This window comes from Anticarsia gemmatalis, chromosome 5 (genome assembly GCF_050436995.1).
Source record: "Anticarsia gemmatalis isolate Benzon Research Colony breed Stoneville strain chromosome 5, ilAntGemm2 primary, whole genome shotgun sequence".
In the NCBI taxonomy this organism is placed as follows: domain Eukaryota; kingdom Metazoa; phylum Arthropoda; class Insecta; order Lepidoptera; family Erebidae; genus Anticarsia; species Anticarsia gemmatalis.
Genome location: NC_134749.1, coordinates 1714939 through 1737281, shown reverse-complemented (window position 1 = coordinate 1737281; position 22343 = coordinate 1714939). Strand labels below are relative to the sequence as shown.

The following is a 22343-nucleotide window of genomic DNA, read 5'->3' as shown; positions in this document are numbered from 1 at the left end:
TCGATTGTAGAAATAAATACGGACATACAAACTTTAAATTAATTTCTAAAATTACTGATATTTGCATTATGTTTGTCCTATCATATAAACATTGCATAAATAAAAATGAACTTATCTTTGTAGTAATATAACAAGAAGTTAATGCACGAACAGCGCGTTTAAAAACCGTTTAAACTCTCAACATTACGTTTTTTCCATAATTTTAACGCTATAGTTTTTCTTATGGGCTAACAACATAGTAAAAAGCCTTATGTGTGATATTCACATTATTCACTGATGGAGGAGGTATACAGAATTTACAATTTTTAACATCAGCGACCTACATTACCTAGCAACAATCCCGTCGGTGTGTATCAAAGCTCTTTACTAAGTTGTCACACTATAGTACAAGGTTATTACGAATAATTACATGACAGTTTAATGCATAAAATATGCGAGCCATACTTTGAGTTGCTATAATAAATCAATTATATTTTTTGCATACGTTGTAATTTTATCTACCGAATTGTTCATCTGTGTATAGTGAAATCGTCACTTATAAATGTGATTAGTAGGTAAATATTTCTCTTAATTAGATAAGATAAAGACATGCTACGCGTAGCTGTCATGGGTTCGATTTAATTGCGAATAATTTTTTAAGTGATCTACAAATAGTATCTGATTGTACTTTGTCGTCATTGTTTGACATTTATAAAAGTCTTTGCGACACAAAACTAGGTGTTTCGTTTAGCAGATGTTTAGCTTAGCTTTTTCTTAAATAAAATTATAAAAATTATAATGAGTTCCTTGAAATTCAAATCAAAACCAAATAATATTTTTGAAGGTCATACCTTTTTTTGTTTTCAGGAGTAATTGTTAAAATTCATGACTGCTATTTTTTAAGCAAATGTTTTGCTAATTTTTGTTTTATTCCGGATCGTAATTTTCAAGTACTTACTACCAGGAATTGCTTTGTTTCAGATCTATGTGCGTAATAAGAATATAGAAAGAATAGAGAATATCGTTTTTCTCTATACTATGAAAAAAAGGGTTATTCCCTGAGTAACCCGATCCCCGAGGCCCCCGTCCCGGAAGACCCCGATTTATTTTAATTTTAACAAACTATTTTAAAAATAAATCGGGGCCCTCCGGGAAAGCGGCCTCGGGGATCGGGGTACTCAGGGAATAACCCAAAAAAATTACAATAAAGGTATAAAAATTAGAACAGGAACAGGGTTTAGGATACCGGTGATTAGTGCCGTAGCTAACAGTTGACTAGTACGTGGTCGACGATCTTCAATGCAAGTTTTTTCGCTATGAAACTGTCAATCGGCACGACAATCGCTGTATCTCACATGTCACTGTCACGTCGAGCAAATCTCATATCCCGATCGAATAAAAAGGAGTGCGGAATATACTTATATTCCACACTCATTATCTGTCTCATTAGTGGTCAACCTAGTGTCAAAGTTGTTCAAGCCGCCTGAGAGGCTTTTGACATAACATAACGACTATTATCTTAATTTAAGACAACCGGGACCGACTTTTTAAGCCCTTAACTTATTGCCCTCCGAAGCACGAAGACGCTCAGTTCAAATACCACTATGCGGTCACCCATCTATAGAATGACCGACCGGTGAGCACAATATAGGTACCTAATTATGATAATTTTATTTTTTAAGCTTTATTTTTTTAAGGGCTTAAGTCATTAATCGTCATTTGCGACAAGCATGAGCGCGTGAACATGAACGCCACAGTTTCAGGTACACCACGTTTCACGCACGTGTAAAGTTGTTGGTACTTATAATTCAAAATAATTAACATTAAGCATTGAAGTTATTGACTTGTAAAGTATTATTACGGGTATATTATGCCAACATAACGACAACTGGACTCCGCTAATTAGAAGACGGCAACGAGTTGGACCCGGTAAAGCCTTGAGTAGATATAGACCGCCAAAGACAGGCTACTATGGGCAGTTATGAGAAAGACCTTTGTTCAGCAGGGTGTCTATATAGCTTGTGGCCAGCGCACGCATTCCAGGATGTTGATCAAACAAATAACAGTATCATAACTTTTTAACTCTCGCGTTGCATGTTTCTCGTGGTCGCAGGCTGACAGAGTCAGCCGGCAAGTGCAACCTGCGCCGAAACGTTAGGCATTTTAAGGTAAAATGCGTGTTCGCGTTAATTCCCGTATTCAATTATACATTAAATAACAGTATCTTAAAAGAACTGCAGGATACGTCTTTCATTCACATTGTGTATGGTTATTCAAGCAATTCAATTCACCTATGACATGGCTAAGTGGCCATCCATCTACAGAATGATCGCGTAAAGATTGCTAAACCGAATTATAGTTTGCCGTTTAGCATGAGCAGTTCTACGAACCTAGTCTGATTCAAAGATATTTGTACATAACTTCGCACTGTAGTCTTTACATGTTATTAAAAAGATCAAAAAACGCTAATTGCTGCGTTTCTTTCAAATATCACCGAGATTCAAAATGTTTAACTAATGCTCGTTTAGCGTCCATGAAAACGAATTAATCTACATGTGGAAGAAAATCCAATAATAAATGCACGACGTTTAAATAAATTCCTCGATCGTATACATACATTAACCCTTGAACCCAATGACAATGCTGATATTAAACGAAACCCACGTACTAACACAAGTGAACTGATTTCTACGATACACCTTTTAACTTATAACATTTATTTACTATAGTCCGAAAACTTAGTAGAGCGCCTTGGCATGCACTTTTTATCCAGATTACATTAAGAATTCTGTGAATTTCAATAATAATATAGTTGTATTAATTACCACGCCAATACTATTGCGTCGGGAGGTCGCGGATTCGATTCCTACACGGGGCAATTATTTGTTGGTTGTACTTTGTGTCCGTTGCTTGTACGTTTGTAAAAGTCCCTGCGACACAAGAGCAATTCTTAATGCTGGAGTTGTCTTTAAAAAAAGGATAAAAAAGAAAGTTGCGTCTACCTATTGGCCACTGATGTTCTAAATTATAAATGTTGTATACATCCGATAACTTCCAGTTACTAACAAGGCTCTTCACTCTCCTACTACTGCCCCCCTATTAGATTTAAGTTTTGTGTTACTAGGTAATTGCGTCATAAACATTTGAAAGACACGAACTCAAAAATCTTGATTTTTTGCTTCCATTACCTATTGTATATATGTATGTGATCTACCGTAGCTACATGAAAATAAGACAACTAAGGTCATGTTACTGTTTGTTCAATTTACTACTTATAATTTTACTCAGAATCAAATGTACCCTTTATTGGTCACAATCAAACTGACTCCGAAACCGCTTCCACAAAACCACAGTCAGCAGTACATTTGATATATTAGAAGGCATCTTTCTTGGGTGCTGTGTACAATGTACATGTACAAATAACTCTTAACGCAATTTCTAACTTTGGAACTATAGTTTTGCCCACAGATTTCAAATTACTAAACAAAGAATAGCTCTGGCGAAAACATTAGGAGAATGTTGGTTTTAGCTACGACGATTGATTCGCTAGAAGTAAATAATTCATTTGGTTGGTTCAAATGACTGTCGATAGATATTTTGTTACTTTCTCTTTGCATTAAATACGAAATAAAGAAATACTCTAGTTTATATATGTAGATCTCTTCGGCGTATTCAATGATAGCGGACCGGACTATGTTTGTTGCTTGACTCGAGCTCTTTGATGGGTAGCAAACCAAACTTTGTTTCGAACTGTCTGCAGGCGGGACAGACAAGTTAACCGTTGTTACCGTTGTCATCGTAAGTATAGATTATAGACATTTTTTGCTAGAATACCTATCGCCTACTTCAGGTTTATTCCATAAAATTTGCTGCTTCTGTGGGTATGCGTGTTGCTATGATATTTTTGATAACACGAAAGTATTGTAGAAAAACAATATTTAGTCTTAGTTTTAATTTATTTTCATATACTTATTGTTTTTATTTACATTACATTTACAGAGGAACTTTGATATTTTGACATAATTCCCTTACAATCATTCCTTAGCTATGCTTTTAGAATAAGTGCATTTTTAAATGCGTATTTTATGTTCGCCATCATAACCTATTCTAACTTATACGGGCTTTTGTCTATTTAAAATACTTTTGTTTTGCATGGAGATGTGCATGCAGTTCTGTTTTCAATGTCTTTTCAGTTTGTTGTGGCAAAAAAGAACAAGAGAAATGAATAGAAGAATGTAAACTAAGAAACCAATAAGCAAAACGCAAAAATTGTCCAAGCAAACTCGAGTTGGATTTATTATACAGCCAGTTACTCTTTACGGTTGAAGAAACTCCCGACAGTAATCTTCATTAAGGATTGATAAAGTAAACTGTTTTAAACTTGCAACAAAGTTTTTTTATCTTATATCTAGATACTTGCGTAATTTGTATATTAAACAGATTTCGTAGTATAGGATATCTTAATGTTTAATAAAACGCTGAGATTCAGAAAAATCTATTCATACACTTAAATTAATATACTATCAATATGTACCAGCCAGCATGTGGTGCTAGCTAGTACTGAGGTCCTAAAAATCCAAAATAATTTTAATTATGTTGTTGTTTGTAAAACTGGGTTATTACCAAAATGGCATATTGAAGATGTGGACAAAGTAACAAAAATGAGATTCTATTCCAAATTACATTGCTAGTCAAATTATCAAAAAATATTGAACACGATTTTTTTGTTTTTCAAAAAAAATAAAGTTGATGGAAAAACAATAAAATTAAGGAATGAGGTTGTATTTTATCATTATTTTTTCATAGCACCTTGCCATAAAATATACTGTTGCATCATATGACTGACCGTTGACTCCACAACTTAATATCTCGCTGTTTTCTCGATGAGAGAAAAATAAATATACGCGTTCAATATTTTTCAATCTACCAGATGAACAAAAACAAAGTCAATTTTTTTCTTCATCTTATTAAAATTTGCTATCTCTTAACATAATTAATAATATCACTAAACATTGGAACTGTTATTACATAGAGTCATTGGAAAATAAATTATCATCGTACTTTAGTTTTCTCAGAATCTGTTTTAGCTGTTCCATTCGCAACTTTAGGTTTGGAGGACTTTACGTAGTTCACGTAGTAGAAGTTGCCAAACATGTAGATGAATTGAAGAGCATGAACGCAGAGGATTGCGCAAATCCACTTCGGGTACCCACAGCTGCCATCCACAATCACTGAAAGGTTGTGGAAGAAAAGAAGAACAAACTGGGCCTGAAAAATAAAACAGTACGGTTAGTAAGTGAAGAGGAGGTTTAAAATATGCTTTGTAGTGACAATGATAAAAAAATACATTTTCTTGGGAATCCTGTCTATTTGTTTACATTTTATACATTTATATGCCCTTAAAACAAAACTTGTTTATAGTATAAGTCCTTAACTCAATTTTTCTACCATAAACCTTGTGAGATCCATGAAATACCAAGTCCACAAAATTGCCTGACTGACTGAAAATATGGGTTTAATTTAATTCACTTTCGGATTCACCACTGATTTAACAAAAAACACAATCAATTTAAATCAAGCAAACCAAAAGATCACTATATGATTTTAATAAGCTGCAACAGCTATTAGTAACGAAATTTGACTCCCTCACAAATGATGTAAAGTTTACATCTTACACAGTCATGCTTTCACTGACTTCACACACCAAAGTTATGAGTATATTTAAAATAATCATCATCAATCATTTAACACTAAAAGCGTCATAACGAATTACGTGTTTATTGTTTTCTTGATAAAATGCAGAAACCATTACAAGTGGCCAGTATTGTGGAGTTAAAACCTAGTCTCACCCAGGGAGGAATTCTTTGTCCATCACTGAGCAAATAATTTACATAAAGTGAAACATTTTGTACTTACGAGCTGCAAAGTTGTAACATGCTTCTTCCACCATAAATACTTCTGGTACTTAGGTCCAAGGCCAGCAATAAAGTAGTAGGAATACATGATAACGTGAACGAAACAATTGACGAAGCCTACGAATGTTGCATGACCGTCTGAAATTAAAATATTGCATAAATATTTGTATTAGATTAATTGCATCTTATTGAAAACTAACTAAGTTTGTACTAAGATTTCAGGGTATTTGGTTTAAAATTGTCACGGTTTCGTAACTGGTAAGTTTTGAGTTTGTTTGTGGTAAGGACGGCAGATGATTATATATTTATAGTTTTTTTACCAATTCCTATACAACCATACTTTTTTTTCGTCCTCGGAAAAACTGATATTTCCGAGGAAGGGTGATATCAGGCTTGTTGCAAAAACTTGTGCTAAATCCCCTTTCCAAATTAGTTTTCTAAGAAGAAAACATTTTATGCCGAACCCACGTACCGCAGGATAAGTAAACTAGTATAAAAAAATAAGAAGCCCTTCTAATCTGGCAAGACAGTGTTCTAGCAACATGACAGAAATAAACTACATGATATAATTAACCAACTTACTAGGGAATAATTTCATTCCAATGAAAGAAGCGATGGGCATCATGAAGTGATGGAACAGATGCAGGAAGGAAATCTGCCTGTCCTTCTTCCTCAACACAAAGAACACGGTGTCCATGAGATCAATTAGCTTCACTACGGTGTACCACCAAAACGCATTGAGCATCTGAAATGTAAATAAAGCACACGATTTAAAATGTTTTATAAATAATAACTATATAAGAATAATAATAGTGACTTTACGACTGTTATCTTAAGTGACAAGAACCGGAACCGACTTTTTACGTGCCCTCCGAAGCACGGAGACGCTCAGTTTAAATACCACTATGTGGTCACCCATCTATGGAATGACCACACCAAGGTTTGCTTAACCTACAGATCGTTTACTGACCGGTGAGCGCAACTGGCTACGGGCGCCTCACATTGGTAGTGATTTGTTGTTTGTCTTTTTATTGTTGGAAAATTCATTATGACCGTTAATAAATGGCTAAGCCTGGCACATAATACCTGAAAGAATGTGTATTGTTCTAATTTTCATATTTATATACATTTTATTGCCAGTTATTATTTGTTTTATTTAAATATTGATACTTATGAAGCTTAGCTATTTCAGGATAGATATTTTTTCATTAATTGAATATGTTTCGAAACATAGGGTATGGCAATAGTATGGCATAGGGTTTAATTTTACAACGCGTAAGCAGATCTTTTCAACACCACATTCAAAATTCACGCATGTAATCCTACTAATAGGTATCATAAATGCGAAAGCTTGTGAGAATGTGTGGATGTTTGTTACTCTTTCACGCAAATACTACTGAACCGATTACGATGAAATTCGGTATATAGGTAGCTGAAGACCCAGAATAACACATAGGCTTTTTGTCCCTGAGTTCTCCAGGGATCGAGATTTACTCGGGAAGGGTTTCCACGAGGATGAAATTGAGGGTTTCCTCTAGTAAAATATATTTTAAGATACATACAAACTAGACACGCGGTAGGGTGTGGAGGCGAAATTCAGAAAGAATTGGTACTGAGGGGCTATCTATTACCTATCTCACTTGACAATTATTTGAACTATGCTTTACATTGTTTTCTCTTATCTATACCATAATATTATAAAGCTGAAGAGTTTGTTTGTTTGTTTGAACGCGCTAATCTCAGAAACTACTTGTTCGAATTGAAAAAAACTTTATGTTGGATAGACCGTTTAACAAGAACGGCTTTAGGCTAAATAACATTACGCTACAGCCATTAGGAGCAGAGTAGCAACGAAAAATGTTACAAAAACGGGGAAAATTATGACTCATTATCTCTTATGTGACGCAAGCAAAGTTGCGTGGGTTAGTAGTGTTTCACACGTTAGGTCAAAGCAGCATTATATGAATACACTTTGACAAATAAATTTCAAATTACTTACAGTTCGTGATTTTTCATTTTCCGTCCAATCAATTGGCTGACACGTGAAACTGTATCCATTAAACCAACCGCCCTTAACTCCCTGGAAAAAACAATTGAGTAATTAAAACAAGAAATATTAAGTGAACTCATTGAGTATTGATAAAAAAGTCTGTAGAATATTTTATACCATTATGAAAATGAACACAGAAATTAAAAATAACGCAACGTCGCTTATGGCTATTTTACAAAACGTGGGTCTCCTATCTATACGAATATTATGAAGCTGAAGAGTTTGTTTGTTTGTTTGTATAGAACATTACGCACAAACATTAGGAGCGGAGCGAAAAGAGTTTTAAAAAAATGGGGAAAATTACGTCCCAATCTCGCTTATGTGACGCAATCAAAGCGCGGGGCAGCTAGTATTCAATAAAACTGTAATACTTGTTTGACAACGTAAAGAAAGATTTATTTTGTTAATTTAGTAGTCTGACTTATAAGTGACACTTACCAAATACATAATATACGAAGATATGTATATTTGGAACAAATTATAGAAGAATATGACCCTTCTTAAGTCAAAAGGTTTGATATCTCTCATCAATCTAGGCCCGAGTTTTGTGCAGAAGTATAAATATGTTGAGAGTATTCCGATCATTTGAAATGCTGAAGGAAACAAGTCTCTTGACCGTTCATCTGAAAAGAAAGATAGAGAACATTATTGAAGTGCTTATGATTGCCTCCGTGGCGCAGTGGTTTAGGTCACCACGCCGCTACCATTGCGTCGAGAGGTCGTGGGTTTGATTCCCACACGGAACAATTGTTTATGGGATCCACAAATAATTGTTTCGGGGCTGATTGTGCTTTATATCCTTTGTTTGTATGTTTGTAAAAGTCACCGCGAAACAAGAGCAATTCTTAGTGCGGGAGTTGTCTTAAAAAACAAGAAGTGTTAAAAACAAAAAAATAAATATAATAGCACTCCAATTCAACAATTTAGTAGAATCTTGAATGCGAGGTTTGTAGCTAGAGGAGACATATCATATACAATTTAGATAGTCATTGACAAAAACATATGTATATGCAGCTGACAGTGGTCTGTTTGATACAACAAAATTTTGAAAATACACAAAATTATTTATTATAATCTAAGCTTTAGAACAAGTTGTCGGACTATAAGAATGAAGCTTACTTTATTAAGCTGCAACTAAAATTCGAAACTACGAAATTTTTCAACATAAAGCAAAGTTCTTTGAAGAGTAGTTCTCAATTAAATTCTATAGCTTTTATTATGTATGTCTTTTTACACGTTTCCTGATCAGAGTTCTCTAGTAGCCCAGACTCGGATAACGAACGCTGGATGGCCGTATATGATGATAATCTCGTTTCCATGTGGGTGTGTTTACCTACGCGTGATTCTCAGGTGTGATGTTATAAAAAAAAATGTTTTATTTAAAATATAACGCTTAATAGTCGAATAGAGACGTAGGCTATAACGTGATATAGTGTCGACAACTCACACATCTGATTTCAAACTAAGAAGAGCTTGTTTAGATACTTAAATCACCGATAAACATACCTAAATACTTCTAAATACATCATTATATAGATAAATTTACAAAAGGCTCAGGACAGATGCCTGTGCTCATCGCAAAAATATTTGTGGGATGGAGTGCAACGACCTCGTATTTCAAAGAAAGGGGAGACCTCAAACCGCCTTAAGGCCTTCGGGCCCTTGACGTTTATCAAAATCATAAGGAAAAGAGAAACTAATATTAGTAGCCTGATATAAAAGGCATGAAAATTCGTAATATAATGCGTCAGTCCGGTTACACGAGCCTAACCTCTGACTTCAAAAAACATTTAATTAAAAAAAACGTCAAATTAATTTAAAATTCATGAAACTTACATAATCATTCCTGCTTTACATTAATAATGAGACAATAAATTGGTTGGGAACTAATGATTTTAACAATTTCGTATAAAATATACCTACCTAACTGGGGTTGCGTGATTTTTGAGCCCATTTTGAAGATCCTAGGGTTGCCAGTTTCAGGCTGGTTATTTCCTGGATATTTCTGGGGCCACAAACGGAATAATAGTTTTGGTCTGCGATCCGACACTATACTAGCTAGGAATGACCCCAAAAAAACGAACGTCGTACCGTAGCTTGTTAAACTTGTATTTTTATTCCGGGATAGCAAAGTAAAATAATGGGTCAGCACTCAAATTCCGGGACAATCCCGGTAATCCCAACCATCTGGCAACCCTATTTTACCTGTTTTAAATTCACGATAATTTAGCAAAATTCAAATTTGACCCCTCGACAGTTTAAAGTCATATGAATTTTCTGGTTTGAATAAATAATGTATATTATATGCACATGATTAGCCCGGCGCACAACAACGTGCACTTGACATAAACGCTTTACGCACGTTGACTGTTCAAACTAGTGATGTGCCTGGCGGGAAAATGGCCACTGCCGGCAATATTCCCAATGTTGTCACTGCCGGTAAAATACCAATATTGCCGGCAACATTGGCAATATTGCCAAAGTTGCCTGTCGGATAATACCAAAATATTTCATTCTCATATTGTGGATACATGTAGTTAGTTATATTTGTGTAGCATATCGATAATAAAATATTTGAAATACGCGTTCCGTGCAAAAAGATCAGATGTAAATTCCATCCATGATTATTATTTACTTAATCTCGGGATAGCGCAAAAATAAAATGTAAAATTGCGTCTAATATGTTATTTGCTATCAATACTACAACACGTTGGAGTAGTGCAGGTAATTAAATTGAAAATGTATTCCCCACTTCGGGCAATATTGCCGGGAACGGCACATATCTAGTTCAAACTATGAGATTTTGGTTACATTGCAGCGATTTGCATAAAACATTCTGATCATTTCTGCAATTATACTGTTGCACTATATTGCAGGGATTAAAACGCTTCATACGTATAGGTTATAGTGCATTATGAGGGTGGTACTGACGTTCAAATAATGATGAAGCTAAGGCGAATTGGCCGCTTTCAGCCAAATCCTTTGACAGCATATTTTCAAGAAAAAAAAGTGCTGGTATAGACCTTATGTAACTTAAAACATGTAACGAGACAAAGAAAGAAGATGGTACTGATATGATGGTGATGATAATATTTATACATACACGTATACGTAATGCCATCAAAAACATCCTGTAAAAGACCTCAAGTCTCGCAGCTTAGTCTCTCTGCCGTAAAAAGTTGTGAGATCTATGTAATACCAAGTCGATTAATCTGTTCAGTCTCTACTTTAAGGACCTTCTGTCTTAAGTTATTATCATGCCAATATTAAAAATATTTTACGTTTCAGTGAGTGACAAAATTCAAAATTTTAACAAGTTGTCATTCTAAAACTACTGGTTTAAATTGCCTGAATATACCGTGTTTATACAATGACTGATAAGTTGCTAAAAATTCAGGCTTCTTGTTTTATCTACAACGAAATTATAGGGGGTCAAAAATAGCCTGAATTGCTTCGAGAAAAGATGGTACGGCCGTGCCGCTTTTTTTTGCTCGACTTGAGGGGGCACTGCCGTGCCCCCAGATATCACACCTAAGGTGTAGGCAAAGTTGTGTGAAATACACCCACGTTTCGCCATTAACAATGTCAGTCCCATGTAATGATAGGCTCCTGTAATGAGCCTATCATTTACCGAGCACGTAATCAAACTCTGGGCTTTTGTTGAGACATATTCAAATTTAAATTAGAAATGATCAATAGTTCTTTGCCCGACTCAGGAATTTATCGCGTTATAAACAGACGGATACACTTCCGATCGGGGCACAGAAGCAGTTAGTTTAGTAACTTTCATATTAAGTTTAAAAGTATTAAGTAATAAGCTTTAAAAGTTTAAAAATCGCAATTTCTGGATCAAGCATCAAGCTTATTTTCAAATCTTTTCTCAAAACACCTCAACATCACACCAATTTCCTGAGACCATAACAGCATTCTTATCAAAATTAATTTACTGTTCTGGAGTTCCTTTGCTGTTCGCGAAGTGTATACACCCTCTATTCTATTACTCTTATAATCCGATGGAAAGAATGACCGAGATAAACTGTGAGAGTTTATGTGCAGAATCAAAAGCTTAACACATTCAGACATTGATCTAGTCTTGCTACACACATAAGCAAGTCTTGCTTTTGTTGGGCATTATTCGGCTTGTAACGATAGGGTAGTTCCATAAAATTCAAATAAGCTCGATTCATTGTATCAATGTAATCCAATGTCATCTGTAAATACCAGTCGACACGTGTCTAAAATTAGCAATCTGTTAGCAAATCAGATTATTCAGAGATTTGATTTTATCACCCTTCTTTGCCAATTTTATCCGGCCCATTTATGTGTGTAGCAAGAGTCAACCAGTCTAGCCTTTCTTACAACTATGTTGGAGTCGGCTTCCAGTCTCACAGAATGCAGCCGAATACAAATATCGTACAGCAAGAGTACCTTCTACTTAATCTTGGTAATCTTGACACAAAAGCTTTTGACTCGACCAGGGATTTGAACCCCAAGTCACCCTCTACTCTGCATTCCTATGTATGTAATAAAAAGTGCTGCATGCATTATCTTATAAAAAATCACAAAACACGTGAAATAAAAAATCATAACATTACCGGCCAAGTCATAAAATAGATAATTTATGTTATCCACAATCGTCCCTATTACCATCGCCATTTTCTTCGTTTTCTTTATCTTCTATTAGTAAAAAATAAATACTTATATAAAACACTTATTCTAAAAAGACCCAGGTCCTACAAACAACAGCACTTTTCAAAAACTAAGGAAACCAAGTGGGAATTATTTATTATATTGGAATGTTTGTATTGTAATTCCGCGACGAATTACATATTCAAGTGACTTGCTAAACAGTTTGTACGGCTACAAAGACAAATGGATTAACACATAAACAAACAACTTTGCATTCAAAGGAAACGTTGCAGTATTTTAAATTTTAGCTTCATTATAATTTCCTAAATCCATATTATCTAAGGGACCATCTAATACCACTTTTGTCACAGATGCAGTGCATACGATTTTTGTCTCAAAAAAATCTTACTGGAATATATATTGAACTAATGCTCAAAATGTTACGAATTTCTTTCATCATTCATCTGCGCAGCATGCAAAAATTTGTACAATAAATTTCTTCACCTATTAATATTTAAATATGTAAAACAAGTCACTAAACGAAAAAGAATATAATATATAATACATTATTGTTTAAAAAGTTTTCTAGAGGCATTAACTTGCTAAAGAATTTTTAAATGTAGCTTTAGTTGCATGTAATGAAAGACTTCGAACTGCATCGACGCTTCGATCGAATTAATTATATTGGACATAAAGCAATGCACTTATATGCAGTTTCTGTACTCAGGTAATGAGGCAGGTTAAACAATTTTTAATATATGAATAACAAATATGAATTAAACAAGACTCAACTAATCCAGACCGAATGACATGCGTTAAACTATTATTACTTGTTTAATTAAAATTCAAATGTCAATGTCAAACGGTCACGTAATTACTAATTAGATAACTCAAAATTCGACCTTATATCAACTTAATTAGTCTACTAATTGATGTAAAATTTCATTTGTAAGTAAGTTTCAGTTTCCTTTGCAGTACTTTGCGGGCCTCCTAGTTTAAACCGGCAGACCACTTTTAAAGTACGGCCTGTGTAGTGAACATTCTCCCAAAATCCATTTTTTTCATTTTTTTTTTAAATGTCTATTGTCTAAAGAAAAAATTTAATTCAGAGTTCAATTAGATGGGTTCAAATGATTTAATAGCTTGTAAATTTTCAATTTTATTTGACTCATATCATATGAATATTTACAAATAAAATGTATAATATCTTAAACATTTTTTATTTGAGAGAATTTCTACACAAGGTATTTTCTCTAAAAAATATTTGTATGATATTGATGGAATATAGAGTGTAAATCATTTAGCGATTGAAAAGAGTGGCTGTGAGTTTTTTGCTTGCTCTTCTCGTTAGACTGTAAACTCCTTTTCAAGCTACAGGTAGTTTTAATAACTGTAAAGACTATTATAAGTGTCAACATTTAACCTAATAGGAATAACTGACTTTTATTTCAATATTTTGTTTTGGTTAGAATATTTCAAATTCTTAATAATATTCAGTGACTTTAGAAAGTTAGGGTTGCTATGCCATATCAAAACATAATGTTACATACATAATTGTATTATATAATTATTTCATGCAGTTGATCGCACTGTATAGCAGGTTTAATTTTATCAAGATTGAATTTGAATATTTACCAATATGAAAAATTAAGAAATTAATTAAAGAAAAAATTATCGAAGTAAAAAGAAAAGTGATTGAGTAAATCAGTTAGGAAAGGAAGTAAAAAAAAGAACCATATTTTATTATTTTATTTTGAAGTAAGTATTTTAATTTTCTTAACGAATTATTTTAGTTATTTTAATTTGTTTTCTAACCTTAGTCAAAGTCATAGACAATGTCTGGACAAATTATACTTTTATGAATGAAAATTTTATACATACAATTTTGTATGAAACTGAAAACAAGATTTCAGGCAATTCATTCACCATCACTGATTCGTACTAAGGTACTAATTTTGTTTTTTCTGCTTATACTTATATGCGGCTGCCATTATTAAAGCTATAATAATTGTAATAACTTTTTAAACATATACATGCATAACATTGTGTCTGTTATACTGAAAGATGTAAGCAGAGGAGTAAAACAGCCACGTTTTAACTATAGTAATGTTAGGGAGCGAGCCTTGGAAGCCTAAGTGAAAGCGAGTCTTTTTTATCAGGAGTCGGATATACTACCAATCGCACCACAGAGGCATTCAATAAAAAGAAATATACTTATGATAGACTTTTAATAAATAAGTAATATTATAACTAATTATATTTTATTCGTAAATAGGAAGTAAGTCTTGGATATCACCGTGCTTTCGCCTTTTCGCTTTTGGCTTTGACTGCACCATTCGATTTGGGTTGTGGCGTCTTGATATAATTATTGTAGTAGAAACTGCCGAACATGTAGATGAACTGAGTACTTTCGATGCAAAGTAGGACGTTTATCCATTTGGGATAGTCGCAACCGTTGAGCAAAGCTAACATGTTGTGGACAAAGATAATGGAGAACTGGATCTGAAATGTAAAAATAACATTTATTGTAAAGAAAATGAAGTGAAATAATTATTATGTAGATACTATAGAACAGACTTCTATGATTCTTTATATTTGTAAGTATGAAGAATATAAAATGTCGAAATAGATTTACTTTAGATGTAACATCGTTTGTCATTCGACATTGCTCTCACCAATATAAAAATGATTAGATTTCTAAATAAAACACGATCATTTAGACGTTTTTGTATTTCATTAAAACAGCGCATAGCAATGCTTTTAGAAGGAGAACGATGGGGTTTGACGTTGAATTTACTACGCCGGTCAAGTAGGAGTGAGAGTGGGGACATTGCATCTCCTATATCCTACTTTAGGAAGCATGCAAGATATCATCAGTGTTGTTTTTCTACCATTATAAGGGTGATAAGTATTCCTAAGAAACACATTAAACACATAGCTTCATGAAGTCATTTCTGCGTTGCCTTGGATTAGACCACTTGGGAGACGAATATTTAAACCACTTGGCAATCACTGCTAATTTTAAGTATATACTCACAATTTGCAAACTTGTGACATGTTTCTTCCACCAGAGATACTTCTGGTACTGAGGTCCCAATCCAGCGATAAGGTAGTAAGTGTACATGACGATGTGGACGAAACAGTTGATCCAACCGAGAAGAGTCGCATGACCATCTGGAATTAAAAAGAAAAGATATATTTAGTAATTGAAACTTGGAATGGAAATTGATCGGGAGTCTACATTCGAGTTTGAACGTTATTTGCCTATATTTAGAGTTCAAAGTTGAAAGTGTTTTTCGTTGACCGCCGCGGCCAGACTGAAAGATTCTAAAACCCGCATACTAATGTAAAGGTGAACATATTTATTCTGTATTGTTAATTAAAAGTTTTAAACCGATCCTTGCCCAACATAATAAGTTTACTTTTGTGTATGAAACAATTTTGTCAAAGACCTTAATTCCCAAACTGTGTGAAAAAAACGACCGTGTTTTTCTAAGTTTCATTTGTTTGGCTTAGATATGTATTGATCAAAACGGCTTCTAATCTACTGAATAATAATAAAAACCTTGTTTAATTATTACCCATCTATAAACGACTGCCGTAACTATCGTGTTATAAACCAGGTAAAGTAACAGGCAGTCGCTCCATGTAAAATTATGGTATCCGGTGAGACTGGAAGCCGACTCCAACAAAGTTGGAAGAAAGACTAGGTCTTAAAGTTCTTTAGCATTTATATAAAATTGTTGATATTGTACTCACTGGGGAAATATTTTAATGCGATGAAAGAAGCGATGGGCATCATGAAGTGATGGAACAAATGCAGGAAGGAAATCTGCCTGTCTTTCTTCCTCAACACAAAGAACACGGTGTCCATGAGATCAATCAGCTTTACGAGGCAGTACCACCAGCATGCGTTTATCATCTGAAACATTGAATATTAAATATTATACATGTGATACTTGTGATAGTATTACGACTTTTCTGAGCTCTACTTTTATATTATAATTGAAATTATGGAATTACCTAATCAGCAGGTTGAGTGTCTTAAATTTCGTGTAGTTTTCAAAATGATTGATTAAAATCGATTTTATTTATTGTAAATTATTATTATTCTTTGAGATCATATTTTTTTAGAAAAAGTGTAAATATACAAAACGTAGTAGTTTGTAGATTTTAGAAGCTTGCAGCAACATCACGTATAACTTTGTTGTACAGATAACGATTACTTACAGCTCGTGTTTGATCATTTTCTGTCCAGTCAACCGGTTGACACTGAAAACTATATCCATTACCCCATCCACCTAAATATCCCTGAGAAGATAGAAAATAAAACATATTAAAAGACAGAAATAAATATTCCTTATAAAGAAAAGGTGAAAACTGTTGATACTAATTGTTTTCTATCCTTACTAACTTCAGAGCTAGGATCTTTCGATGAACCCGATTAAGCTCTTATCTGAATGTGGAATGGAGAATGTTACTAGGTATGCCAAATCGCTTGAAATGTTGACTCAGTAAAGCCTGTACATGTACATGCAAACTAGTTTTTGTTTCAGTCAAAAATACCAAGTAGTTTTGATTTTACAAGCATTCAAAGTTTCAGAAAATATCGAGTCCCGCTAACAGCGTGACGTCATAGTACACCATGCCACGCGGGCCGCGTTCCGCTTAATATCAAGTCTCCAGCCGTAGATGTAATAGCTTATGCAGTATTTTGTTGTGTTTTCGTCTGCTTATTACATTTAAAGTGTAATAATAGTAAATATTATTAAAAAAGACTATGGGAGCCAGACTTAGCGTGATGTACAATGACGTCACACCGACTCGCGCGGTTACAACTTGTTTTACTTATAAATCGGAAACTAATTGACGTATCAAAGTAATTCTTTTACTAGTATTTTTTATTTTTAACAGAGAATATGGAGAGCTAATAATCCAAATTTGTTAACATTCTCCATTTATAAAAATCACACATATTATGGCTTTTTCGAAACTAAATTGCTAGATCATTACGTGTCGCAGATACCAACAGATCCAGACAAGGAAAAATCACTCAAAAAACGTTATTTGATTTTAAATAACTAGCTTTTATATTTTATTCAAGCGTCATTGTCAGTGTCAAGTCATTTGCACAAGAAGCGTAAACGGAATAAGGGGACATAAAATTAATTGACGTCTTTGAATTCATGCGACCTGAATACTACGTTACGGCCAAATGCAGACAACACACGTGTTATTAAGTGCTGCTATAAAGCAATTCATACAAGAAAGGTTTGAAACTTCTAAGAATTACTTAAAGGTTGTTCTGAATTTGATCATATTGTGATAAGAATCACTAGTTATTTGTAAATTTATGTATAGATTATTATTATTACTGCCATAGTGTATACTAACCAGATACATTATGTACGAGCAGATAAAAATCTGGAACAAATTGAAGTAGTAAATGGGAGTCCTTAATTCAAACGGTCTAACATTCTTCATCAGTCTTGGTCCAAGTTTTGTGCAGAATAATAAATAAAGTGGAAGTATGATCATCAGCGTCAACGCTGAAGGAAACATATCTCTGGTCCTCTCATCTGGAAAAACAATATTAGAATTTCAGAACTTTTTGGCGAAATATCCTTGTACTATTACAAAAATGAAATTTTCTGCGAGTTTAACAACTTAAAGACAATCGGACATTTTTTTTGTAGTGTCATGTATTATGTGCATTTTTCACTTGGTTTTTGAAAATTTATATTTAAAATCATTGTTATTTCAGTTTCCTAAAGTATACATTTAAAATAAATATTTTCAATTCACCAAAAGTTCCCAATTTTTGCACTTTTAGCATTCACTATACTAAATTGTAGTCATAGAAAATATTCAGATAATTACCGGCCAATTCATAAAATAGAAAATCATAGGTCTCCACAATTTTATCTGTTATCGACGCCATCTTTTCCAAATAATTATTCCTCTAATTTTTAAAATAATATCTTATTACACTAATACTAAAAATAAGGGTCCAACACACAACACCACAGTCCAGAAACTAAACCGTTTTACCAGGAATAGTTTATTTTATTCCAAGTTAAATGAATTGAAATACAATTAAACAAAATTATTCAATTTTTACATGACTTGCGGAACAGCTAAACCATTTAGCATTTTAACGATTCATTGCATTATTATACAAGTTTAATAACAAAACGAACTGAGCCTTTTGAATGACACGATTTGTTATAATCAAATTAACTGCACTACGTGGAATAATTACATTTTCAGATCTCAATCTATATTTAAGAACAATTTTGTTGCTCCATCAAATATTATTTATAATTTTACTATTCATATTCTATCTTAAATAATTGCAACAATTCTAAAACATATAAAAAGAAGGCATAACACGAAAGAATTCGATTGGAATGACCAATTAATATTTGTACATTTTAAAATGATGTGCATAATTTAAAATACATTACGTACGCATGTAACAAATGAAAATAAGGTCAAATAAATAACATGATACGAACAATTGATTTTCAAGTATATACCTTGGTTTGCTTGACTTTTTGTCCGATTGCACTACCCTTGGCCGTGATCTGACTTTTGTTAACGTTATTTAATTATACGAATAGTTACCTAAATAGTAATCATTCTACAATTTTTGAAAAATTATAGCTTTGCAAGAATTCACTGCAACATCTTTTAGAGATTTTGTTATATCTCGACAAAGGTGAAATGAAGAAATCAAAAAGTGTAGTTTTATATTCAATATGGGTGTGTTAGTGTCTGGTAGACAATTTTGATTAAAATTGGTAAATTGAAATTTTTTTTTTATACATCTTCTGCCGTGGAATATTCTTTTTAGTTTTCGGTAAACTCTATTATAAACATTGTTTTCTTATTAATATTGCATTAAAAGAGTAAATATCTTATTTGAATTTAAACTGATTTTAACAGTAATGCACATAATAAATTGTGAAAGAGACCCGCATCGAGGATTTACTTTATTTTGTTCAGTATCTTTGTACTTGTGCGGTTCCAGGACTTATTTTTACTCGAAATCAAAAAGTTTTAGTCGAGTTTAAATCGTGGGAGATCAGTTGCTATTTTAAAAAGTAGGTTCAAATCCTCATCTTATTTTAATAATTGTTTCTGTGTGTTAAAACAGACAATTCAATTGTAATTAATTTAACTACAGGACTGGACCAACAACAGTCCCTTGAAGCACTCCACACAGGCAACTATAATTGAAAAGTTTTGTTAAATTTCAAACCAATTTTTCGACCCACTTTTTCTCATGACCTCCTCGCTACAGACACATAGTTATTTTTCATTAATATACATCGTGATAGTAACCTTTAGAGAGGTGTATAACACATGTTTAGATTATTTACAATCCAAGTACTTCACTGTTCACGATGACTTTCATTTTACTTGCGAATTTATCAAAGTATTTTACAATAAATAATGTTTGTATATTCTCTTCAAGAACATTTAAATTCCATATTTGGACGAATACGACCGTATAGTTAAATTTTATACCCTTGATTCCATTCCTGTGGGAATTTTGATCCCATACAAACCTTGCCCGTACAGTTAGAAACAAAATGATAAGAAAAATCCAGCTTCGTTTAGATATTCAAAAGTTATGTGTTGCATTTTAACTTATTCATTTTTATTTATATATATTTTTCGATAGTTGACGCCGGCGAAATTCCGGAATAAAGCAGAAATCATTAAGCAAATTAATTATTTTATTATAATAAGCCACTCGTCCCACTGCTGGGCAAAGTCTTCCCCCATGGCTTTCAATTGTAACCGGTCTCCGGCGGTCTGTAACCATTATGAATTGTAAAAGTCTATCTAATCTCTCCATATTTATAGTGTCTACTTCGCCGCCTTCTCCCAGATAGCGGAGTTCACTTTGTCGTCATTTTGGTATTTTTACCTAAACATAATTAACGTAATACTACGCAAGTGTTGCTAATTTGCAAATACCTTGAACCTGACATGACGTCTATTGTAAAGTTTATTGAACAATTTGTACAGTAGCTCGATTCTCTACTACTATCGACTCCCGACAACCGACCTGTCATCGAGAATTTTTTGTATGAAAATCTGATCAGCGCTTCTGACGGGCGTCGTAGGAAATGTTTTGGCAGTACCTACATTCTAAATGTCAAAATTTCGATAGCTAGCCGGTTGTCGGTAGTCGATAGTGGTAGAGAATCGAGGTACAGTTTTCTTTACGCTTACTTTATTTTCTTTCTAACAGACAACTCTCACAGTAAGAACTAGTGTTGTCTCGTACTAATAATATAGAGACTCCCATTAGTATTACACATATTTGACCCAGGCAAATGACCACCCAAATGATTAAATCACGGACGTCATTTAGAATTAAAAGTTTTCTTAATATTTGTTTAACAATAAATAACTCAAACATATTATTATGTTTATGTTCACATTTAGTTATTTACTACTTAGCGACTGTATTTGGTCAAAGAAAATAAAAAATACTTTTTATTTGGTTTTTTAATCAATTGTATTATGTAATACCTCGTTGTACCTTACAGAATAAATAATTTAATCAATTCAAATATATTTAAAATCTCAGATTAAACATTGTAAAATTGTACCTACGTATTTTAAGCAATTGTGTATTCATGACATTATTATGCAAAAATTAAAAATGCATTACCTTTTAAATGTAAATGAAAAAGGTGAAAACCGAAATTTTAATAAAAGCGATTTAACATTGTATCATCAAAGACAAAAAGAGGAATTTATACGTTAAAAACCAATAAGGGACCTATTTGGCTTTATAATACTCTGAGCTCTGTTTAGAGTTCATATACGTTTATTTCGGTTATTAGTTTCAAACGTAATATTGTTGCGCCTTATTGTAATCAAACAAGGGATGTCTAGTCTCTGTCTTACGGTTGATAAAAAAGTAAGACCGAGAATAAGTTGGAGCAAATTGGATGCCCATCAGGCAACAAGCCACCTGATTAGTTAAAAAATTGCCAATATTGAGACTGATTTGGGATAGAATAGAAGAAAAAGGCCACGATAAACCTCCCATGAATGTTGATGAAGTTGAAGGCAAAAATAGTTGGTAAATAAATAAAACATCCAGTATAAAAGATTACCCATATATTCAGATCCTCTTATATTAACAAGTCTTGAGTGTATTTAATATCTCATTATAACAATTTTGTAAGTAATTACATCAAATCCTGTATTCTTCACAACTATAGTAGATACCGCGTACAACATAATAAAAGCATTATAGTTAACAACCAGTATTACTTTTTAGGTCTACGTTCAATGATTTATACTTCTGAGGTATATTCAAACGAGACACTCAAAAAGATTCCCTACTATCGGATATTTAACAACAGTAAAAATGTAAATGAAAATGGAATTTTAAATCTCAAACTCTCGATGCGATATAAAATGTAGGAACTCGCGCTACTGGTCTACTACTTACTAGTAGGGAGAGCAAAACAAATGACAAAAGATATTTTAAACTCGTTAAATAAAGTTGTTTTAAACATTTCCAACTTTGCAACAAGGACTTTCAGATGCTCTCTCTTTAACGAACTATGTTAACCATTCTTTGTGGTGTATTTTCTGAAATGTTGATTATAAACACATACAGGATTTATTTTCCGATTATATCTTAAAATTACAGATATTAAAAAATGTGACCTTAACAATACAGATCTGCTTAATAAGTAAAAAAATAAATTAAAAATAATCACCCATCATTCTAC

At 33.1% G+C, this 22343-nt stretch overlaps 2 protein-coding genes across 2 annotated transcripts in view; both read right to left on the bottom strand.

The window, feature by feature from the left end:
- Positions 1-3928: 3928 nt before the first annotated feature.
- On the bottom strand, positions 3929-12689 carry LOC142973314 (very long chain fatty acid elongase 7-like). Its single transcript, XM_076114954.1, has 6 exons — positions 12540-12689; positions 8383-8567; positions 7894-7974; positions 6477-6639; positions 5896-6032; positions 3929-5247 (listed from the first exon to the last, which is right to left on the bottom strand). Exons 1-6 carry the CDS (start codon positions 12598-12600, stop codon positions 5032-5034), a joined length of 843 nt encoding a protein of 280 aa, XP_075971069.1. The 5' UTR covers positions 12601-12689; the 3' UTR covers positions 3929-5031.
- A 2095-nt stretch (positions 12690-14784) lies between these two features.
- The window catches only part of LOC142973244 (uncharacterized), a 46013-nt gene continuing 38454 nt past the window's right edge, over positions 14785-22343 (bottom strand). Inside the window, exons 8-13 of the mRNA XM_076114882.1 lie at positions 19854-19873; positions 17968-18152; positions 16804-16884; positions 16333-16495; positions 15611-15747; positions 14785-15075 (exon numbers count right to left, since the gene is read on the bottom strand). Coding sequence (XP_075970997.1) covers positions 14866-15075; positions 15611-15747; positions 16333-16495; positions 16804-16884; positions 17968-18152; positions 19854-19873 — 796 coding nt within the window. The 3' untranslated portion in view covers positions 14785-14865. The remainder of the gene's footprint in view (positions 15076-15610; positions 15748-16332; positions 16496-16803; positions 16885-17967; positions 18153-19853; positions 19874-22343) is intronic.

Coding starts and splice junctions, on each gene's coding strand:
- LOC142973314 (XM_076114954.1), bottom strand. CDS start 12,600: ATGGCGATGGTAATAGGGACGATTGTGGATAACATAAATTATCTATTT. Junction 8,568..12,539: donor TCTATTTTATGACTTGGCCG/GTAATGTTATGA, acceptor CTTTCTTTTCAG/ATGAACGGTCAAGAGACTTG. Junction 6,640..7,893: donor AAAATGAAAAATCACGAACT/GTAAGTAATTTG, acceptor TTTACATTTCAG/ATGCTCAATGCGTTTTGGTG.